The sequence below is a fragment of the Triticum dicoccoides genome, chromosome 5A, assembly GCF_002162155.2.
Source record: "Triticum dicoccoides isolate Atlit2015 ecotype Zavitan chromosome 5A, WEW_v2.0, whole genome shotgun sequence".
Taxonomy (NCBI): Eukaryota; Viridiplantae; Streptophyta; class Magnoliopsida; order Poales; family Poaceae; genus Triticum; species Triticum dicoccoides.
The window spans coordinates 454316408-454338748 of record NC_041388.1 but is presented as its reverse complement, the minus strand read 5'-3'; the positions used below and the strand labels follow the sequence as shown (position 1 = coordinate 454338748).

At 43.1% G+C, this 22341-nt stretch overlaps 3 protein-coding genes across 4 annotated transcripts; 2 read left to right on the top strand and 1 right to left on the bottom strand.

Annotated features, from left to right (window-relative positions):
• The first annotated feature begins 461 nt into the window (after positions 1-461).
• On the top strand, positions 462-8391 carry LOC119302269 (pentatricopeptide repeat-containing protein At3g49170, chloroplastic-like). 2 transcript variants are annotated; one of them, XR_005147440.1, is made up of 2 exons: positions 462-3097; positions 8082-8391. XR_005147440.1 is itself a non-coding variant. In XM_037579310.1 (2 exons), exon 1 carries the CDS (start codon positions 512-514, stop codon positions 3011-3013), a length of 2502 nt encoding a protein of 833 aa, XP_037435207.1. In that variant the 5' UTR covers positions 462-511; the 3' UTR covers positions 3014-3038; positions 5195-5478. The 2 variants fall into 2 exon arrangements, 1 of the variants encoding a protein (XP_037435207.1); XM_037579310.1 differs by lacking the exon at positions 8082-8391 and adding an exon at positions 5195-5478 and having other exon boundaries at positions 462-3038.
• On the bottom strand, positions 5595-9375 carry LOC119302272 (neuroguidin-A-like). The gene is made up of 7 exons (XM_037579312.1): positions 9120-9375; positions 8940-9030; positions 7375-7554; positions 7090-7281; positions 6366-6527; positions 6131-6285; positions 5595-5941 (listed from the first exon to the last, which is right to left on the bottom strand). The coding sequence occupies exons 1-7, from the start codon at positions 9173-9175 to the stop codon at positions 5794-5796; spliced, it is 984 nt and encodes a 327-aa protein (XP_037435209.1). The 5' UTR covers positions 9176-9375; the 3' UTR covers positions 5595-5793.
• Positions 9376-12192: 2817 nt separating this feature from the next.
• LOC119302268 (putative disease resistance RPP13-like protein 1) lies at positions 12193-15932 on the top strand. The gene is given in 5 exon segments (XM_037579309.1): positions 12193-12666; positions 13004-15058; positions 15060-15086; positions 15088-15421; positions 15562-15932. Coding segments are annotated over 5 exon segments (2949 nt in total). The 3' UTR covers positions 15621-15932.
• The last annotated feature ends 6409 nt before the right edge of the window (positions 15933-22341 follow it).

Here is a 22341-nt window from a genome sequence, read left to right as displayed (position 1 = left end):
AATCTCAGTTGACATAAATAATGGGAATTGTGGGTTGCGAAACGAAAAATCCCAGTTGGCAACGGGATTATAGTATGCGAAACGAAAAACCCCGATAATATAAATAAAAGGGATTTTGGTCCACGAAACAAAAAGTAAACAAATGTCTTCCCACTGGCATAATTGAAAAGAGGCTACGTTGCGGTATAAATAAAAGGGATTGTGGGCTGCGAAACAATAAATAAATAAATATCTCTTGGCTGGCATAAACAAAAGTGTTATGCCGTGGAGTGAAGAAAATAAGTAAACAACACTGGGTGAACAATTTCAGCATTTTACGCCAACATTATTTTCGTTTAAAGGCTGAATTATGTCGAGAATTTCATCATTTTTGCAACACTGGGTGCTACTCTTATCTAAAGTTTCGGGGTCCTTTGGGACCTTAAAAAAAAAACGCGACGCCGCAGTCCATTTCCGAGCTTATCCGAGAGCGGGACGGCTGTCAGTTGCCCAACGGCCGGCATCAACGCCGATGCCCTCTCCCTCCCTTCCCGCCGGTGCTGCCATGGCCTCGACCCTGGCCGCCCTTCCCCCCGGGCTCCCACCGTCGCCACCTCCAATCCAGACCCCTCATCGCCACTTCAGCCCACGGACACCAAACCTGCAGGCGCTCTCGTCCGAAACCCCCTCCGCCTCCGCCGCGGCGTCGCTCCTCGCCGCCGCCGCGCGCGCCGGCGACCTCCGCCTCGGCCGCGCGCTCCACCGCCGCCTCCTCGGCACCGAGGTCCTCGACACCGACGCCTTGGTCGCCAACTCGCTCCTCACCATGTACTCCAAGTGCGGCCACGTGAGCGCCGCGCGCAGGGTGTTCGACGGAATGCGCGGCCTGCGGGACCTCGTGTCCTGGACGGCGATGGCCTTCTGCCTCGCGCGAAACGGCGCGGAGCAGGAGGCCCTGCTCCTCCTCGGCGAGATGCTCGAGTCGGGGCTCCGGCCCAACGCGTTCACGCTCTGTGCCGCGGCTCGTGCCTGCTTTCCGGGGGAGCTCTTTCGCCTGTCTGGCGCCGTGGTCCTTGGGTTTGCGCTCAAGACGGGGTTCTGGGGCACCGACGTGTCGGTGGGCTGCGCATTGATTGATATGTTTGCGAGGAACGGACACCTGGTGGCAGCACGGAAGGTGTTTGATGGGTTGGTTGAGAGGACAGTGGTCGTCTGGACGCTGATGATTACACGGTATGTGCAAGGCGGGTGTGCAGGCAAGGCGGTTGAATTATTTCTTGGCATGCTAGAAGATGGTTTTGAGCCCGACGGATACACCATGAGCAGCATGATTTCGGCATGCGCAGAGCAGGGATCGGTCAGATTGGGGCAGCAACTGCATTCTCTAGTACTACGGCTGGGGTTGGTTTCTGATACTTGTGTGAGCTCTGGACTAGTGGACATGTACGCAAAATTGCAAATGGAACAGTCCATGGAATGTGCAAGGAAAGTCTTCAAACGAATGCCCACACATAACGTTATGTCATGGACAGCACTGATATCAGGATATGTGCAATGTGGAGCACAGGAAAACAATGCAATAGAACTCCTCTGCGAAATGTTAAATGAGAGCATCGAACCAAACCACATCACATATTCTAGTCTTCTTAAGGCCTGTGCAAACCTTTCTGATCAAGATTCAGGCAGACAGATTCATGCCCGTGTCATGAAAACCAGCATAGGGAATGTAAACGTTGTTGGGAATGCTCTGGTCAGCATGTATGCTGAATCTGGTTGCATGGTGGAGGCTAGAAAGGCGTTCGACCAGCTTTATGAAAGCAACATACTTTCCACCAGTTCTGATATTGGTGGAACTGAGAGCAGCAATGCCTCTTGGAGTTCTCAGATTGAGAGCATGGACGTCGGAGTCAGCACCTTCACATTTGCTAGTCTGCTTAGTGCTGCTACCACTGTAGGGTTGCCAACCAAGGGTCAGCAACTGCATGCGCTTTCAATCAAAGCAGGCTTTGAGTCTGATAAAGGTATAAGCAACTCCCTTGTTTCCATGTATTCTAGGTGTGGATATTTGGATGATGCTTGTCGAGCATTTGATGAAATGGACGACCGTAATGTGATTTCATGGACTTCAGTAATCAGTGGCTTAGCCAAGCATGGGCACGCGGAACGAGCGTTGTCATTGTTTCATGACATGATCTTATCCGGTGTCAAACCAAATGATGTCACATACATTGCTGTGTTATCTGCCTGTAGCCATGTTGGTCTGGTGAAAGAAGGAAAGGAATACTTCAGATCAATGCAGAAGGATCATGGACTCATACCGAGGATGGAACATTATGCTTGCATGGTGGATCTTCTTGCACGATCAGGTCTTGTTCAAGAAGCCCTGGAGTTCATTAATGAAATGCCCTGTAAAGCGGATGCATTGATTTGGAAGACTCTGCTCGGTGCTTGTAGGACTTACGATAGTATTGAGATTGGTAAAATTGCAGCTAATCATGTCATAGATCTCGAGCCGCGAGATCCAGCTCCATACGTCCTTCTCTCAAACTTGTATGCCCATGGTGGTTTATGGGACGAAGTTGCAAGAATAAGGAGTCTGATGAGACACAAGAACTTGAGTAAAGAAACTGGCTTGAGTTGGATGCATGTTGGAAATACCATTCACGAGTTCAGAGCTGGTGACACCGGCCATCCGCAAGCACAAGAGATCTATGCAAAGTTGGCTGTGCTGATCAGAGAAATTAAAGACATTGGCTACGTACCAGACACAAGCATCGTGTTCCATGACATGTCGGATGAGCTCAAGGAGGAGTGTCTGCTCCAGCACAGCGAGAAGATTGCTGTGGCATTTGGTTTGATTACTACATCGCCAACAAAACCAATAAGGATCTTTAAGAATCTCCGTGTGTGCGCAGATTGCCATTCTGCAATCAAGTATATCTCTAAATCCACTGGAAGGGAGGTAATATTGAGAGATAGCAACAGGTTCCATAGGATGAAAGATGGGAAATGCTCATGCGGGGAGTACTGGTGAGCTGTGAATGGCGGTTGATGAGCAGGTTTGGTTTTTTGCTTAAGAAACTCTAGAGGTTTCTTGCTCAGCATGGCCTTTTTGCTGGTAAATACTGACTGATGTTCATTTTTTTAGCTTTTCTAAACCATTGATTTTGCAAAGGATTAGATGTTGATTCTGTATAGTTAGTCTATCGTGAAGTTATAGAGTATGTACAGTTATATGAACAATACAAACTTGACTAGCAGCATGTTTCTTATCTTTTTGGGCATACTTGGATTACTTCTGGAAGTCCTTAGCTGATAGCTGGTTAAAAGAATAAATACATCCATTTAATTCCCAGTAGGGGGAATGAACTTAGTTGTTTTCCACTCAGGAAGGAACAAAATGATCCATTTAGTCCACATCCAGGAACAATGTTTACATGGAAAATGCTGCACCTCATGGACTCTCCTTGGGTTACCATAAGGTTGAGGGTGATCAAAATGGCAAATACATACACATGGTGAAGACCAAAATCATCCTAGATCTGGAAGCATCAACCGTTTGAACCCATGGACTCACATCTGACAACATAATACAAAAGCCTTCTGTTAAAACAGACAAGCTGACTGAATACATACTTCAGTATCACAAGAGTATATGGATCATATACTGTACAAGCTAATTCTTCATATCACAACTGTCAGGCAGTTTGCAGTGTGCAGTGAGAGAGTCAAAATAGCTGCACTATTTAATCAAATGCCCAGACTGAAGTGCACGAGAAAAGTAAACCAGAACTTGTTTCATTCCATCCTTCGCAGTTCTGGTGGAAGCCGCACACCATGTAACGCTGAAGTCTTGGATCTCCATTAATTCGTCCCTGCTGTATCTTATCCTTTCATCTATTTAAATCAAAAGGCAAACTTAGCTCACTGAGATTATACTCCTTCTGACTGGAAGAAAATAAAGCAGAGTGAAGTCACATCATCCTTACCTACGAAGAAGATACTAGAAGGATGCCTGCTAGAGTCAGTCAGACAAACCATTTACAGCTTTTGTTTTTGCCCATGGAAGTATCGTAGACTTGTGAAGTACCACCACGATTTGGTTGAAGTTCCTGCATTAGTTCATGTCTCACCCCTGTCACAAGGTGATGCCTATGAAATGTTAAATTGAGATGGCATCTCCTGTTAAGATCCAGCAGCCACTTAAATCCAACACATGTAGCTGGGCAGGGGGCACAAATCCCACAAAAAACAAGATGTGTCAAATTTGAGGCGGAACACGGGACATGCAATGCGGGGTCAGACAAGAAATCACTTTTTAGGTACAGATATGTTACTGCTCTAGAGGATGCCAGCCAAGGGAGGTATAGCTTCATCTGACAGTGGTGCATCCTCCAGAACTAGACTTAATACAAAGATACTAGTTGAATGCCCGTGCGTTATTACGGGAAAATATAGCACTGAATATAAGTGTTTGTCGAAAGCACGGCAAACATCAATGTTTTTCACACCTCCCTAGGCTAGCTCCTGGTTGCCTCAGCTACAATTATTGTAGCTCTGGATGTTGTCCTCTTCAACTCTAATGAATCTCTGATGTGTTCCTATCTTGCCGGGAACAAAAGGTTACACATTTGGAGTCTTACCCTTAATACTGATGATAAATAAGTACTAAAAAATGATATTGTTGTTACCCTTGTTACCCGCATCAACCTTTTGAATATAGTAGTTTGTAGTGGGGGAAGCCCCGTCAGCACCACCTCTATCCGCTACGCTTTAGAAAATGCAATATTAACATCGATACTCCAGATTTGGCAGTGTTCAAAGTAACGAAGTTTTGATGGAAGGATTCAAAAGGTAGCATGCCACATCACCATGCACTCATGCCTTGCCACCGGACATAAAGAGAAAAATTAATCTACAAATCAAACGGTCCATGCTGGAAAGGGCGATCAGTTCTGGCGTTTCTTCCAGGTTTCAATCTATCCAACTTTCATTGTTCCCTTCCTCCTAGCAGCGGCAGCATGTCCCTTGGCTTTGCCATTGTTAAGATGTCGCTCTGCTGTTATCTGGCACTAACCTATATAGCAGCCATCTTCAGTTCTTGGCAGTTGCAAATTTAGTAGTTCAGTGTGGTTCTTGCATATCCTGCTGCAAATTTACTTTGTTTTAGGGAGCTTCAACATCAGCTGATGGACCTTCTGACTGTTCAATCTAGGCAGGAAATATCCACGGCTGCTTGTTGAAGAAAGGGCCAGATTGATGTTTGGAACATCTTGAATACATGAGAAACTATGTAGGAGTAATTGAGTATGTGCTGCTCAAATTATGTATTGGTCGACCCGACCAGGTTGCGTGTAATGGAGTATGTGTTATGTGGAGTATATGGGTACGTGGGTATTGTACTGCTTAAATTTTGTACTGCTATAGAGAGTGTCGACATGTTTATTTTTCCAATATGAAAATGGAACATCCAGTGGATTTTGGCAATAATGATCAAGATTAAGGCCAGACTAATTTTACGTGGAGATCGATGTTGGAATCAGCAACCACCGTGCAGTTTCGCAGTTCTCTGATCATGCTCTCATACTCAACAGAACATCTATTCATACACAACGGATTCAAAGTTGTCGGAACCGGAGAACACAGGCAAACAGCTGAGGATAAAGAAGCGGCAATCGTCTCAAGGACAAAACTGCTGCTTCTAGGCAAAATTCATCTCTGTTCACAATTGGTTCAGTTTCTAGTGGTACCAAATCTCTTGTTTGGCTTGAGAACACGGCAAAATTTCAGAGGACCGTCATTGTCAGGTCTGAACTAATGCCGCTTCCTCTTGCCACCTTTCTGGTGTTTTCTCCGCCCCGCGCTCTGTCTACGCGGCTCACTGGAACCACCGTCGTCTTCCTTCTCGCCATCGAGCAGCGTGTTCATCCCGAGGTCGAATCCGTCGGTCAGGCCTTGCAATCTGTACACAGAAACATGCCAGTTCATAAGTTGGTTAGCAAAAGCAAAAGATCTTAAAAGGGCAAGCTCAGCTAAATGTGGCCAAAGCTATCTTCATGTACTCATGTGGCTGACGGGTTCACTTTATAAGGGGGAAGCCTGTACCACAAGAGAAAATCCATAAACTCTGTAGAACGATGGAACAACATACCCATGAAGCTGCTTTTTCATCTGCTTCTCCATGTACTTTTCACGTTTGGTTACGGGAGCTCGGGTGAACAGCTCCTCTTCCGCCTTCTCTTGCTTCTCTCTCTGCCGCATGTAGGCCATAAATTCTTTGCTTTCGTCACCCGCTGTTTCCTTCCACTGCAAGATTGCGCAGAAAACTTAGTTACCTCGATGTAGCTTAGTGTAGCCAACTATACAAAAAGACACAATATACAAACCTCTTCAGGTCTATCAGCAGCATCATCAATCATCTCCTTGAAGTAAGGATTCTCTGTTGCCATACGCAATAATCTTTTCTCTTTCCTTACAGCGTCTTTACTATGACTATCATCCATGGCAGCTGGCCCAATTCTCGGAGGAACGTAGATACCATCTTTGCCCTGAAGTCAAACAGGTACACACATCAGACACAACAAATCTGTGTAAATTGAACTCTAGTCATGAAATCATCATTACTACTGATATAAAACAGAGTGACCCATATTCACGTCATTAACAGGAATAGTGCAGTTAGAAACTTAGAATATGGCAGCATTTAAGCAACGGGTAGCAGTATCCACAAAAGCAACAATATGCTATGATACAGTTCACTTAAAACCAGGCACATAAACCAAGTTACAGTGTAATCTCGAATTCATCAGAAGTTGTTAAGTAGCAACTTAATTTGATTCTGCAGGATACTGCACTGGAAATATCGATTTCTCATCCAACTGGCAACTATATTATGTACAGAAAACAGCTTTGTAAGGATGGATAAATTTGATGTCATCAAAATATATATAAGATTTATTGATTGATGTTTGGGCTAAAGAAGCTGCTGAATTCAATGCACAAATTTTGATGGTAACTGATTGGTGTGTGTCTGTGTCAGCGTGAACAGTCAAACATTACCACCTTAACACATACAGTATAAGGGAAAACATCAGTTAGTGAGAATTTCACCTGTCCTTCAGAAACAATTTTGGGATCCATCATATCCGGGTTTGGCCGGTACCCCAACAGGTCATCCTCGCCTTGTTGCCTGCCCTTGACATTGACCTCAGCGTCTGGCACCTTATCCTGGGCAGCCGCACCATCTGCAGCATTGGTGAGCTTCTGGATCTGGTACTCCATCTTCTTGTCTATTGGGCGAATCTAGCACACAGAAAATATAACACCATCTACTATTAGACAGCTGCATAAATGGAGACTGGCAGCTTAACAATCAACACTTAAGGGCTCACACACCTTCTCAAGAAACAGCCTGATCTCGACAAGGCTGCGCACGACGGGGTGGCCATCGACGGACAGTCCCTTGGCCTTGCGTAGCAGGTAGTAGACGAGGTCCTGGCAGTAGCTCAGCAGCAGGTGGTGCTTGGCCTCCAGGTACCCAATGCCATCGCCTGTCAGCAGCTGGTTTTTCCTAACCTGCACCACACAGAAAATTGAACAGAATCGTCAGTTTTTGCCACCCACCCAAAAGCTAACATTAGGAATGGATGGAAGATATGTCAAAGTTGACTTGATTGATTTGCTTGTCAGACAAATAGTACAGGGAACAGATCAGTAATTATGTGGCTCTAAGGGCTCCAAGAGATGCAGTCATAAACAGTGATGGGGTGAATGTGGTTCCTGAAGTCTGGGCTATTAGAGATAAAATCAAGCAGTTTCCAGAAACTTATAAAAGTGGCTCATGGGTAAATTTTGAAACAAATCTCTTAACTTGGCAAATATAGCAGAAACAGTAAAGATTAATCGCCGCTACTTCTTGAAATGCAAGCTGGGGCAACAAAACGCTAATACATATTGTCTCAGTTGGAATAGGTGGTAGCTTCCTTGCACCTCTGTTTGTGCATACAGCTCTCCAGATTGGTCCTTTTCTAGGTTTTCTAAACTAAAGATTGTTTACAGCCAGATTTGATCTCATCTGACCTGAAAATGTTACTCATTTTCAGACAGGAAGCAGCAGAATCTGCCAAAGGCCAACAACTGGGATTGAAAGTGTGCACTTGGGGGGCATGTTTCTGTGTTTCGCTTGCCGGCACATGTCATTCCTGGTGCGTCGGCGCTTCCTATAGATTCTCAAGAATTCAAAATGTGATAGAGTGGCTATCTGTTTGACTAAACGTGACATTCATGCAATATCTAGGATAAGGGATCAGTGCAAGCAGCTGCTGACCAGTGCATGTATTGTTCCCTATCCTTTATATTAGCTGAAAGACCTTAGGGAGCCACTTGGTCGCAGAAAGAATGTTTGGTCTCACATCAACTGGTGATGGCCACCATGCCCTCTGTTCTGTATTTCTGTTGCTCCCTTCTATTCTCCTGTTTTCTCAATCAACAGGGCTTGATTGATTGGAGATGTTTTTTTGGGCTTCATTGGATTGATATTGTGCTTCGGCTTGGAGATGATGGGAACTATGGCAAGTTAGACACTAACTACTGGTGTTGTTTAATCAGTACTCCCTCCTATCCAAAATAAGTGTCGCAGTTTTGAACTACGGTATTATGGATCAGAGAGAGTAGTTTTCTTTTCCAGCCCTGTTGCTCATTCTTCCTGCCTACTACTAGGCTTCCATGTTTGCAGGCTGATGTTTGGAAGCAAGATTAACTAAATGCCCATGTTTAGGTTCTTCCTAAACAAGACCACACAAAATTCAACAGAATTTTCTTCGTTTTCGCCATGGCCCCCCAACGGCTTAACCAGAATCACATCCCCTAGTTGTCCCGAATTCCGGCGGCTAAACTCGCGCGTAATCATCAGAATCATAGCGTGAGACGGGTCGCCCGCGAGGGGGGAAAGCGGGGGGTACCTTGCGGGTGAGCGACTCGACCTTGGACCTGACGAGGTCGAGCCCGTCCTTCATTTCCTTGAGAGCGGCGAGCAGCTTGGGCGCGTCATCCCTGTTAATGAATGAACAAAACCAAACCCGTGTGAACCCTCCTTGGTATTTTCCGGGCGAGCGATTCTGCGGGAAGCGAGGGGGGATTACCGCACGAGGGCCTGCGCTTTCCTCTCGTCGTCCGCTCCGGCGACGGCGGCCGTCATCGCCGTTTCTCTGCCTGCCCGAGACGGGGAAAGTTCAGGGGGGTCGCCGGTGAGGGGCGGCCGTGCGGGCAAACGAGCCGCCGGGCGCCGGGGCGGTGGCGCTGCGGAGGAGGGCGCCGGATGGCAGGGGGGAGTGGGGACGGCCGGAGGAGGGCGCCGCCGGGTTTGGTTGTGCACACGAAAAACCCTAGGGGCGTGTTTGTTTCCCTGGCTCGCAACGGGCGCGCAAAAACCAGCCCGTTTGGTGTCCTCTGTGGCTTGGCCCAGCCGGTGCAAAGAAAAAAAAGCCTCTCAGCCGTACTGCACGTGTGTCATTTGTCGCAATACGAGAATTTTTTTAATTCATTTATCTATTCAAAATGTTTTATCTTCTAAACCATGCGTCTAAATCTCGAGCTGATTTCATCGTTGGATTCTTTGCATCGAGATATTCAAAATTAGATCCCATGTTGATAAGTTTTGACGAATTTTTTTTCTCAAAAACAAACCGGGCAAACAAACTGTTGCTCTCACGAAAGAAAAAAAATCGTTTCCGAGAGGCACGGCGCGGAAGCAAAAAAAAACCTGTTTTTTCGTTCCGAAAGGCATGACCGTGCCTCTCGCGAAAGGAAAAACATGTTTTTTTGTTTCGAGAAAATCGCACTTCTCGCGCCGCTCGCGAAAGCAAAAAATAGACATGTTTTTTTTCGTTTCCAAGTGGCACGGTCGTGCCTCTCACAGAAGCAAAACCGTGTCTCTTGAGAAAGAAAAAAAACGTGTTTTTTCACGCAAAAATGCGTTGATAGTGGAACCGCGCCAGCGCGTTGGGGCGGAAGAGGGTGAGGTTCCGTGGACTGTTCCTGGGGTCAGGGTCGTCGGCGTCGCTGGGGTCCTTCGGCTCCGCTTGCATCTCCGCCGGCTGCGCCCCCAACTCAGAGGCGACATCCAGGAGGGAAGGCTCTCACGGTGGCAAGGAGCAGAGAGCTCCGATGGTGGCCATGGCGAGATCTGTCGTGGGGACAGAATGAGTGGGAGTGGGTCGGTGTGTGCGTGGGCCCAAACCTGTTTGCACACACCGCTAGCATCCTTCTCTACGCATCCACGCCCTGGTCCGGCAAGTAGGCCCAACCTGTCAGGTTTGCTGTTAGTCGCGGTTCACAACTCGTTTAGTGCAATATGTTATTCACCTGCCGAAGAAGTGGTGGTCTTCTGTTATTTTTGGCAAAAAAGGTACTCCCTCTGTCCCAAAATAAAAACGTTTTTAACACTACACTAGTATAAAAAATGTTCTTATATTATGGGACGGAGGGAGTAGTTTTGGAGTACCCTAGCCATAAATGTGGTGATATTCAACAATTTACCCAAACATCGGTGATCCTATCGAACTTTCCTATCAAAATCTAGCCAAATTTGAAGAGTTTGTTCAAATGTATCAACAAATTTGACAGCGAGCAACTGAAGAAAGATCCGTTGAGCATCTGTGGGCTGTTAAGAGGGATGACAATATTGGAGTGTAATATTTGAACTTTTTTTGTTTGAACTATTGCTGCATTTGAACATTTGAACTATTTTAGCCTATATATGCGGCTATTTGAACGTCTGAACTTTGAAAAATTAGGGTCAGATGTATGCGAGTAGAGTTGGATGGTCGGCTTTCCGCATCCATGTCCGCATAGTTATATTATGCACTTACGCAAGAAGTCAAGAACTATGATTATTTGTGTTTTATGGCTGTTGTGAATTTTCACTTGTGGACCTTACTATGTCATACTATCATATGTACTTGTGGACCTTGTTATGTTATATTGTCATACATACTTGATACTTGTGGACCTTGCGATGTCATACTGTCAACTGTCATGCATACTTGTGGACCTTGTTATGTTATGCAAATGTAAGAACTATGATTATATGTTATCAAGTTATTACAAGTCTTAGAGACAAAAGCACATGATGATTGTTGCCATACTTGTTGAATATATCATATTTTAGAGCATTGTTGTCATACACTCATATAACTGTTTGGTTTTTTTGAACTCACATGTCACATATGACCTCAGATCAAAATCATCAAAACTTAAAAGTTGTTCGCATTGCCAATACAAATAACTTTCATGTTGAACATTTTTCCATATCGAGTACTTATTCATTTGAGGCCATTTAAATTACATTTTTGCGTGGCAAAAATCTGGCCCCAACACCAGGATTCAGATTTATAAGAAAAAAACTAACTGATTAACGGTCGACCGATTAATTGTCCGATTCACGATTAATTCCTACTCCCTAGCCGATCGAGCAGTTACCGATTACCGATTTCCTGAACATTGCCGCATACTTGTCCCCCTTATCCGCGGACAAATGTCGAAGAAAATTTTGCGGGTTAACATTGAAGATGCCATAAAGTGTCATAGAAGCTCTCTTGAAAAAAGCACCTTACTTGCAAACCCTTTCTACAGATAAAAAAGCGTTTGCGAAACAATATGTGGTTTAATGATTAGAAGGACACTGACATCTCCAACCCTTATGAGTTTAAATTTTAAACTTGATATCTCACATTTTTTTGGGTTTATTTCAGTTCTTCTTGTGATGTGCGTCCCGTCAATTATGAAGGTGCCTGTGACGACTTTTATCAATCTTAAAATGATGTTGTATTTCAGTTGTTGAGAGGTGCTCGTAGAGACAGACTGCGTGCGTGCATATGTATGTACGAGCATCGTTTTTTCTAAATAGGCTGTTGGAGATTTGAGAAAACTTTCCCTTCACTCTGGCCGGCCCCACACGTGCAGCAGCGGCGCTATGGTCTCGGCCACTCCATTTCCGGCCACCGCTCCGCTGCCGGAAACCTAGACACGGCGACCGCCTCCAGCCGCTGAACGCCGTCCCGGATCTCCTCGCCACAAGGAATCGACCGCCATCAGCCCAGCACCTTCAGCCGCCGGATTTGACCAGACCCTCACCGCTTTCGGCCAAGGTAATTTACCCCCACACCCAGCCTCTAGATCAACCCCATCTACGCTACGCTTGCTTTTTTGAGCTCCATGTGGATTCACTCTCGTGTCGGCATACTCTCCAGCCAATCGCCCGACGACTTGCGGCTTCTAATGGCGGATCCGGTGTCCGCTGCTGTCGCTGTAGGATGGGCCATGAAAGCCGCTGGGTGGGTGGCCTCGCCCATCATCTCCGAGCTCTACAAGAAAGCCTCCTCCCTCCTCAACTTTGATGCGTCGCAGAAGCTCAAGGAACTGGAGCCAAAGATTTTGCTTCTGCAGCGCGTGATGGAAATAGTCGAGGAGAGCCCTTACAGGCATCGTCTGCAGCAGCTGTTCAACGATCTTAAGTCTGCTTTCTACGAAGCAGAGGACATCTTGGATGATGTTGAGTATTACCTCCTAGAGAAACAGATACAGGATGACTATCTCAAGTTAGAGGTGGCCGGGCCTCGACGCAACAAGAGTCATGTGAAGAAGCTCTTGACGTCTGCCATGAAAAAGTGCAACTTCCTGAAAGATCAGGTCCTTTACTGCCTCTATTTGTTTGTATTTTATCTCGGGCATAAAAAGGTTTTTTTTGTTAAATTGTTGCATGAAAACATGTTAGAATAATTGCAAAAGGGGAGTATCAACTCTACCTTTGATTTTCTGGTTTATTTGGGGCTCACTGGCTTTACAACTTAGCAACCATATCAAGCTGACGAACAAAAACTGAGTTGGATAATATTAAAAATAATCTTATTTTGCTAATCAAGCTTAAAATTAAAACTAACTTCAGTTTTTTTTAATGTATATTTCTCGGATCCGTAGAAATATTTTCTCATTCATCGATTTCCTCGCTTGGTATTTTGTTTTGCAGGACTGTGGCATGTCAAAAATCGAGTTGAAGCAGAGCCTAGAAAAAATAGAAAAGGTCATAAATGATGCATGTGGATTTTTTGAACAGATGAACTTGCCAAACAAAAGCAATGTTAATTTGAGCAAACCTGCCAACTCACGAGGTGCGGTCACTACGGCGAGGCCTCCACCTCTGGTAATCGGAAGAGATAAAGATTGTGATAACATAGTTGCAATGCTTCATGATAAGGAAGAAGATGCTCAACCAGACACCAATAGGGCTCAATGTTATTCCGTAATCGGCATTCATGGCATCAGTGGTTCTGGAAAATCAACCCTTTCACAACTTGTTTGTGCTCGTGAGCAAAAGGATGGTCATTTCAACCTTGTTATGTGGGTTCACGTTTCTCAGGATTTTAGTGTGGATGCCATTTTCAGGCAGATGTCTGAGGCCGCTAGCAGGACCCCGTGCCCTCAGTTCAATAATCTTGACACCTTACAGACTAATTTGGAGAAGAAACTGCATGGAAAACGGTTCCTCTTGGTACTAGATGATGTTTGGTACAATAATAGAGATGTGAGGCAGTATGAGAAGCTGCAACAGATACTTTCACCGCTGAATGCTGGAGAGGCAGGAAGCAAGATCCTGGTGACTAGTCGAACTAAAGACGCATTGATAGCTCTGGGTGCTGTAGAGCAGAGATGTATTCCCATGTCAGTCCTAGATAAAGATGTCTTCCTGAAATTGTTCAAGCACTATGCATTTCACAACGTGTGCGTTGCTGCTGATGACCGAATAAGACTCGAAGACATTGTGACTCACATTGCAAAAAAGCTGAAGGGATCACCTCTGGCGGCCAAAATTGTTGGAGGACAGCTACGTATGAGGCCAAACATTGATTACTGGAGAAGTTCCCGAGATGGGAACCACTTGGATGACACCATGGGAGCTCTGTGGTGGAGCTACCAACATCTTGATGAACAGGTCAGACGATGCTTTGCTTACTGCAGTATTTTTCCTCGAAGACGTTACTTGGAACGACATGAGTTAGTTAAGCTTTGGGCTGCAGAAGGGTTTGCTAGAAGTAGCGATGAAGGCAAGGATTTGGAAGATGTTTGCCAGGGATACTTTGATGTACTAGTGTCAGCCTCATTTCTGCAACCTGAAGTAGGGAAGTACTCCAGTAAAATGGACGCTTATATAGTTCATGATCTGTTGCTTGATTTAGCGGATAAGGTCGCTGGAAGTGATTGTTTCAGAATCGAGAATCAGTGGAAAAGGTCAGGAGATAACTGGACAATGGAAGGATGTGAAGATGAAGTTCCCCCAGACGTCCGCCATGTTTTTGTTCAGACCTATGGTTCAGAATTGATCATTGAGAAAATATGTAAATTGGATAACCTGCGCACTCTCATCATTGACAGTGCAGAATGGAAAAAACCAGTTGAGGAGAAAGTCCTCAAGAGTCTGTTTGCGAAGCTAAGGAAGTTGCGGGTGCTTATCATAGCTAGTGATCAAGGTATATTGTCAGTCCCAGAATCTATTGGTCAGCTAAGGCATCTACGATATCTTGCTTTTATGACTAGATATGGTTCAGACAGCAGGCTGGTTTTACCAGGCACTTTGACCAAGCTTTACCACATGCAGGTTCTAGATTTTGGTAATATTAGTGATTTGGTGTTTGACTCGTGTGAAGATATGTTTAGCCTCATCAACTTGCGACATATAATCCAAGTGCCGTTTCAGGAAATTCAAAGCATTGGCAGGCTGACATTACTTCGAACGCTGGAAACATTTGAAGTAAGAAAGGAACAAGGGTGCGAGTTAAAGCAACTCAGCGACCTAAACCAGCTTTGCGGCAAACTGACTATCTTGGGCCTCCAAAACGTTGAAAGCCAGCAGGAAGCTCTTGAAGCCAACCTAGCCGATAAACAAGGGCTCAGAACATTGGAACTGTGGTGGAATTATGATGACAGAGCAGAGTTAAAAGAAAAGAAAGTTCAGACAGAGGTACTAGAGGGTCTATGCCCACCGAAGCTTCTCGAATCACTGACCATATACTGCTACGATGGTTTGAGCTAACCCAAGTTGGATGATGGGTAAGCTACAATGGTGGCCCAAAGTATCTCAACACACTCAGCCTGCACTGTTGCAGCACAAAACTTGGCCCAGAACTTGGTGGGTTTTGCTCCCACCTCCGTTCACTCTATATCTTCGGTTGCAGCTGGGACACCTTGCCAGATCAAATGGAGCACCTGACGTCACTGAAGGACCTGGGCCTCAAGGGCTGCAGGAATATTCGGTCGCTTCCAACGCTGCCGCAGTCTCTTGAGTGCTTCAAACTCAGTCGCTCCAATGAGATGTTGATGAGTTCATGCAGAACAGTTGGAGATCCCAATTGGGAAAAGCTTCAGCACGTTCCTGTAGCATATGTTGATGGTAAATAAAATCTCTCTCACAATAATATCATTTTGTGTGTGTGTTGCATAGCATCAGTGCATCACCATATATATCTTCCATGTCAAGAGTTGTTATGATCGTTTCTTTCTTAATCTGTTTGCTAAACTGTCAAACACCAGGCTACCGGCTGGAAAGGAGAGCCCAATATACTTCATCATCAGAGCCTGAGACCCCCTAAAACGTGAAGTCGTGTGATCCTTAAACCCGCCTACCAATATACTTGGTCCATTGTATGCCACTGATCTTGTGAGTGAAGCGGTGCTGCCGCGGTCACCGCGTCATCGGCTGGCTACACGCTGCAGAATCTGATGATGTATGCAAATAACGCACACTGGTTTTATCTTTTTTAACCTCCCAGTGGGCTATATATGGTCCTTGATAACGAAACGTGCAACTATATACCCTGTAAAAATGGTGTGAACCCATTGAACACTGAACTCGCGTGTTTCCCTTGGTTTGTAACATCGCGGAAGAGATGCTCAACATCCAATTTATCTGTCTCCGATGGTTTGCAATAAACTGTTGAAATATTAGCGGTTGTTGGATAGTTGCGTTATCATATATACGTATTTTCTGCCTGTGTATTTATTCGTTGTTCTGTCCCTGCGGTGTGTTTATTCGATGTAGCAGATGTGCATTTGTGAGCGAGCACATACGGACAGGTAGGGCCTAGGTCAAATGACAGTTTACGGATCAAATCAACACGAAAAAACTGAAACAAGGCAAGGAATTGGCAGACAATGGTAATGGTAGAATTGTTCTCCTTGAAGAAACGAACAGAGTAGAAGCAGAGGAATTGATTCCTCTCCTCCCTTGTTTAAAAAGTGAACAGTTCTACTCTGCTTGGTTGCTGATTGAACTCGGCAGCTAGGTATGAATATGACAGTGGAGGGAACTAACTGACCAGAAGCCAAGGGCTAATATTAACGGTTGAGATTACCATCTACAATTTTTCTTTTTAAAAAGGACAAGATCGTCTTTTTCAAAAGTATGTCGCGAGCTGCTAGCCACTTCACCCCACCACTGTATGTGATATATTCTAGCGCGAAATACAAAAAAAACATAAGAACGTTAATATATATGAAACATTTTAAAAAAATCGGAAATTTTATATAAAAAATGTGAATAATTTTGAAATGTCGAACAATTTTGAATTTATGAACGAAATTTCAGCAAACATTTTTTGAAATTTGAACAAAATTTCGAAACATGAACAATTTCCGAACATCTTTCGAAACATGTTGTGGTTTTATTTTTTTCTGTTTTTGTTTGTCTCGTTTTCCTTCTACTTTTTTTTTTTATTTTTCTCTCTTTTCCATTTCCTTTTCTTTATTAAAATTCGTGACTATTTTTAAAACATCAACCTTTTTCTTAAAACCATGAACTTTTAACATTCATGCATATTTTCTTAAATTGTTGAACTTTATTTTAAAATCTGTGAACCTTTTCAATCCATGAACTCTTTTCAACTTTTACTAACATTTGTCAAAGCCCGTGTTTTTTTTAAATTCATGAACATTTTTCTTCTTCAAAATTGATGAACTTTTTTTAAATCCGCGAATGCTTGGGTCGGCCCAACAGGCACCCGACGGGAGCGATGTCGGCGTCTAGTTGAACCAAGGCCTGAGCATTTTTTTATTTTTTTTCGTTTTATTTTCTTTTTCCGTTAATTCATTTGTCTCCTTTTGAACCTCATTATCATTTTTGAAAACTATTTAAAAATTGAAATATTTTTGGAACACCAAAAATTGTTCTTGTTTTCAAATATTGTTTATAATTTAAAAAAAATGGATTTTAAAAAAATCCTGTTTTTGAATTTTTTTCGTTAAGAAATGGTTGCATTTCAAAAATATATATAGATTTTTAAAAAGTATGTGGTTTGCAAATTGTGTACAACATCAATTGTTGGGTATCTGTTCACAATTTTGGAAAAAGTGTTCAAGTTTATAAAATTTTCGCACACAATTTGAAATTCCAAAATTGTTGACCAATTTCAAGAAATTACATGGATATAAGAAAATATTCATGTTGATTGATAATGACTGAAATTGCAAATACCATAGGCATTCAAATTAGAAAAAAACTACATGCCCACGGATGCACCCGAAGTATAGCACACTCCTAAAACTGGTATTTTTTGGGGACTATGGATAAATAACCCCAACTTCTTGGAGCAGCCTGACACGGACATATGAGGCGTCCATGCTAGGTTTGAATGACTTCCTACGCCGTTTGCACGTTGCGACATGTCCGGCCATTTATCAACCCTTTTTCACTAAGAAAATTGCAGAAAACACAAAACTTGTCAAAATCCAAACATTTTGAGATGCCTTGAATTCGTCAAAGAAGTTGGTGGAATATTTTGGGGCTAGTTGATGGATGAAAAACAATGTCGAGAAGTAGCGTGCTCTCAGAGGGGGCCTTTTGTCCTACCCAACTTTATATGCATTTTCTAGGGTTCTCCCCCCATGCAACCAAATTTGGATCCATTTGGTTAATGTGAAAAAACAAGGTTGTCCTCCACGCAAAATTTGAATGAATTCGAACACCGAATGCACGTTGTGTTATGTTCGGCCTGTGTTTTAGGGGGTTTTCACTCGAAAAAACCCTAGAAAATGCATAAAATGTCAGAAATCGATGAAACTTGACATGCATGTTGGCCATGGTGATGCCAATGTGCAAAAAAATAGGTCTATTTGGTGGAGGTAAAAAAGTGTTTCCAGACATGCCTTGTCGGCCTACCCGAACGGTTTAGGTTGTATATTATGTGTTTGCTACTATGCATGAAATGACACCAAATTTTGCCAGCATGTGGACTGATACGTCTTCGTCGTATCTACTTTTCCAAACACTTTTGCCCTTATTTTGGACTCTAACTTGCATCATTTGAATGAAACTAATCCGGACTGACGCTGTTTTCAGCAGAATTGACATGGTGTTATTTATGTGCAGAAACAAAAGTTCTCGGAATGACCTAAAACTCCACGGAGATTATTTTTGGAAATAATAAAAAATACTGGCAAAGAATCAAGGCCAGGGGGCCACACCCTAGCCACGAGGGTGGGGGCGCGCCTGTCCTCCCTGGACGTGCCCCCCTGCCTCGTGGGCCCCCTGGAGCTCCACCGACCTCAACTCCAACTCCATATATTCGTGTTCGGGGAGAAAAAAATAAAGGGGAAGGATTCATCGCGTTTTACGATATGGAGCCATCGCCAAGCCCTAAACTCTCTTGGGAGGGTTGATCTGGAGTCCGTTCGGGGCTCCGGAAAGGGGAATCCGTCGCCGTCGTCATCATCAACCATCCTCCATCACCAATTTCATGATGCTCACCGCCGTGTGTGTGTGTAATTCCATCGTATGCTTGTTGGACGGTGATGTGTTGGATGAGATTTATCATGTAATCGAGTTAATTTTGTTAGGGTTTGATCCCTAGTATCCACTATGTTCTGAGATTGATGTTGCTATGACTTTGCTATGCTTAATGCTTGTCACTAGGGCCTGAGTGCCATGATTTTAGATCTGAACCTATTATGATTTCATTAATATATGTGAGTTCTTGATCCTATCTTACAAGTCTATAGTCACCTACTATGTGTTATGATCCGGCAACCCCGAAGTGACAATAATCGGGACCACTCCCGGTGATGACCATAGTTTGAGGAGTTCATGTATTCACCATGTGTTAATGCTTTGGTCCGGTACTCTATTAAAAGGAGGCCTTAATATCCCTTAGTTTCCGCTAGGACCCCGCTGCCACGGGAGGGTAGGACAAAAGATGTCATGCAAGTTCTTTTCCATAAGCACATATGACTATATTCGGAATACATGCCTACATTACATTGATGAACTGGAGCTAGTTCTATGTCACCCTAGGTTATGCCTGTTACATGATGAACCACATCCGACATAATTCTCCATCACCGATCCATTGCCTATGAGCTTTCCATATATTGTTCTTTGCTTATTTACTTTTCCGTTGCTATTGTTATCATCACTACAAAATACCAAAAATATTACTTTTGCTACCGTTATCTTTTGCTACCCTTACCACTACTATCATATTACTTTGCTACTAAACACTTGTTGCAGATATTAAGTTTCCAGGTGTGGTTGAATTGACAACTCAGCTGCTAATACTTGAGAATTTTTTTTGGCTCCCCTTGTGTTGAATCAATAAATTTGGGTTGAACACTCTACCCTCGAAAACTGTTGCGATCCCCTATACTTATGGGTTATCAAGACTATTTTCTGGCGCTGTTGCCTGGGAGCATGGCTCTATTCTTTGAGTCACTTGGGATTTATATCTGCTGGTCACTATGAAGAACATGAAAGACGCGAAAACAAAAATTTATCCCTCAACTACGAGGGGAGGTAAGGAACTGCCATCTATCTCTGCACTTGATTCACCTTCTGTTTTGAGTAAGCTTGCAACACCTAAACCTGCTTCTGTTATTAATTCTGATATGTCGCATATTATTGATGATGCCACTTCTGCTATGCATGATACTTATGATGAAACTACTTCTAGGCTTGATACTACTGTGCCACTTGGTGAATTTCTTGATGAACAACTTGCTAGGGCTAGAGAGAATGAAATTATTGAAACTAATAATATTGATGAAAGTGATGATGAAGGCTCTTCTAATAAATATGAATTGCCTGTTGTGCCTGAGGGCTATGTTATGGATGAAGAAACTAAAAGAGACTTTGTTGCATGCAATGATAAAAGAGATCTTAAGAAATTATTAGCTAAGCTTAAACAAAAAACTCTGAATGCTAGAATGAAATATGATCCTGCCTATGCTACTTCACCTATCTTTGTTACTGATAAGGATTATGAATTCTCTATTGATCGTGATATAATTACTTTGGCTGAATCTGATCCTTCTTATGACTATGAATCTGAAAATGTTGTGGCACATCTTACTAAATTAAATGATATAGCCAGCATGTTCACTAATGATGAGAGAACTTGCTACTTTTATATCCTTAAAATATTCCGTTCTCATTAAAGGGTGATGCTAAGATATGGTTTAATTCTCTTGATCCTGGTTGTGTGCGTAGTCCCCAGGATATGATTTATTACTTCTCTGCTAAATATTTCCCTGCTCATAAGAAACAAGCTGCCTTAAGGGATATATATAATTTTGTGCAAATTGAAGAAGAGAGTCTCCCACAAGCTTGGGGGAGCCTTCTCCAATTACTTAATGCTTTGCATGATCATCCTCTTAAGAAAAATGAAATACTTGATATCTTTTATAGTGGACTAACCGATGCTTCCAGAGACCACCTGGATAGTTGTGCTAGTTCTGTTTAGGGAAAGAACACCGGATGAAGCTGAAATTCTATTGAATAATATGTTGACAAATGAAAATAATTGGACACCTCCTGAGCCTATTCCTAAACCCACTCCGAAGAAAAGGGGTGTACTATTTCTCAGTCCTGAAGATATGCAAGAGGCAAAGAAATCCATGAAAGAAAAGGGTATTAAAGTTGAAGATGTTAAGAATTTACCTCCTATTGAAGAAATACATGGTCTTAATTTACCGCCTGTTGAAGAAATATATGGTTTTAATCCATCACCTATTGAAGAAACACATGGTCTTGATAACCCAACACAGGTAGTAAAGGTAAATTCTCTCTATAGATATGATAAAGCTGAAATCCCTCCTACTAAGTTTGCTAGCCAATGTTTGGATGAGTTTGATAACTTTATGGTAAAGCAAGAAGACTTCAATGCTTATTTTGGTAGACAACTGAAACAAAATGCTTATATGATTGAACACTTGGGTGATTATATCTCTAGAGTTAAAGGTGACCTTAAACTCATTAGTAAACATGCTTCTACGGTTACCACTCAAGTAGAACACGTACTTAAAGCTCAGAATGATTTGCTGAATAATTAAATAGTAAGAATAATGATAATGTTGTTAGAGTTATGACTAGAGGTGGTAAAATGACCCATGAACCTTTGTATCCCGAGGGCCATCCTAAGAGAATTGAGCAAGATTCTCAGAGAAATGATATTGATGCACCTAGTCCTTCTAAGAGGAAGAAAAAGAAAAATGATAGGACTTTGCATGCTTCTAGTGAACCTGTTATCGACACACCTGAGAATCCCAATGATATCTCTATTTTTGATGCTGAAACACAATCTGGTAATGAACATGAAACTAGTGATAATGTCAATGATAATGTTCATGTTGATTCTCAACCTAGAAATGATAATGAGGTAGAAGCTGAACCTGCTGTTGATCTTGATAACCCACAATCAAAGGATCGGCGTTATGATAAGAGAGACTTTGTTGCTAGGAAACACGGTAAGGAAAGAGAGCCTTGGGTTCAGAAACCCATGCCTTTTCCTCCCAAACCATCCAAGAAAAAGGATGATGAGGATTTTGAGCGCTTTGCTGAAATGATTAGACCTATCTTTTTGTGTATGCGTTTGACTGATATGCTTAAACTGAATCCTTATGCTAAGTACATGAAAGATATTGTTACTAATAAAGGAAAGATACTGAAAGCTGAAATTTCCACCATGCTTGCTAATTATACTTTTAAGGGTGGAACACCTAAGAAACTAGGAGATCCAGGAGTACCAACTATACCATGCTCCATTAAAAGAAACTATGTTAAAAGTGCTTTATGTGATCTTGGAGCCGGTGTTAGTGTCATGCCTCTCTCTTTATATCGTAGACTTGATTTGAATAAGTTGACACCTACTGAAATATCTTTGCAAATGGCTGATAAATCAACTGTTATACCTGTCGGTATTTGTGAGGATGTGCCTGTTGTGGTTGCAAACATTACTATTTTAACAGACTTTGTTATTCTTGATATTCCCGAGGACGATAGTATGTCTATTATTCTTGGAAGACCCTTTTTGAATGCCGTAGGGG

Excerpts from the sequence above, each read along its gene's own strand:
- LOC119302269 (XM_037579310.1), top strand. The coding sequence starts at position 512 with ATGCCCTCTCCCTCCCTTCCCGCCGGTGCTGCCATGGCCTCGACCCTG.
- LOC119302272 (XM_037579312.1), bottom strand. The coding sequence starts at position 9,175 with ATGACGGCCGCCGTCGCCGGAGCGGACGACGAGAGGAAAGCGCAGGCC. Across the intron at positions 9,031-9,119 it reads AAAGCGCAGGCCCTCGTGCG|GGATGACGCGCCCAAGCTGC; the intron begins GTAATCCCCCCT and ends ATTCATTAACAG. Across the intron at positions 5,942-6,130 it reads ATGAAAAAGCAGCTTCATGG|ATTGCAAGGCCTGACCGACG; the intron begins GTATGTTGTTCC and ends TTCTGTGTACAG.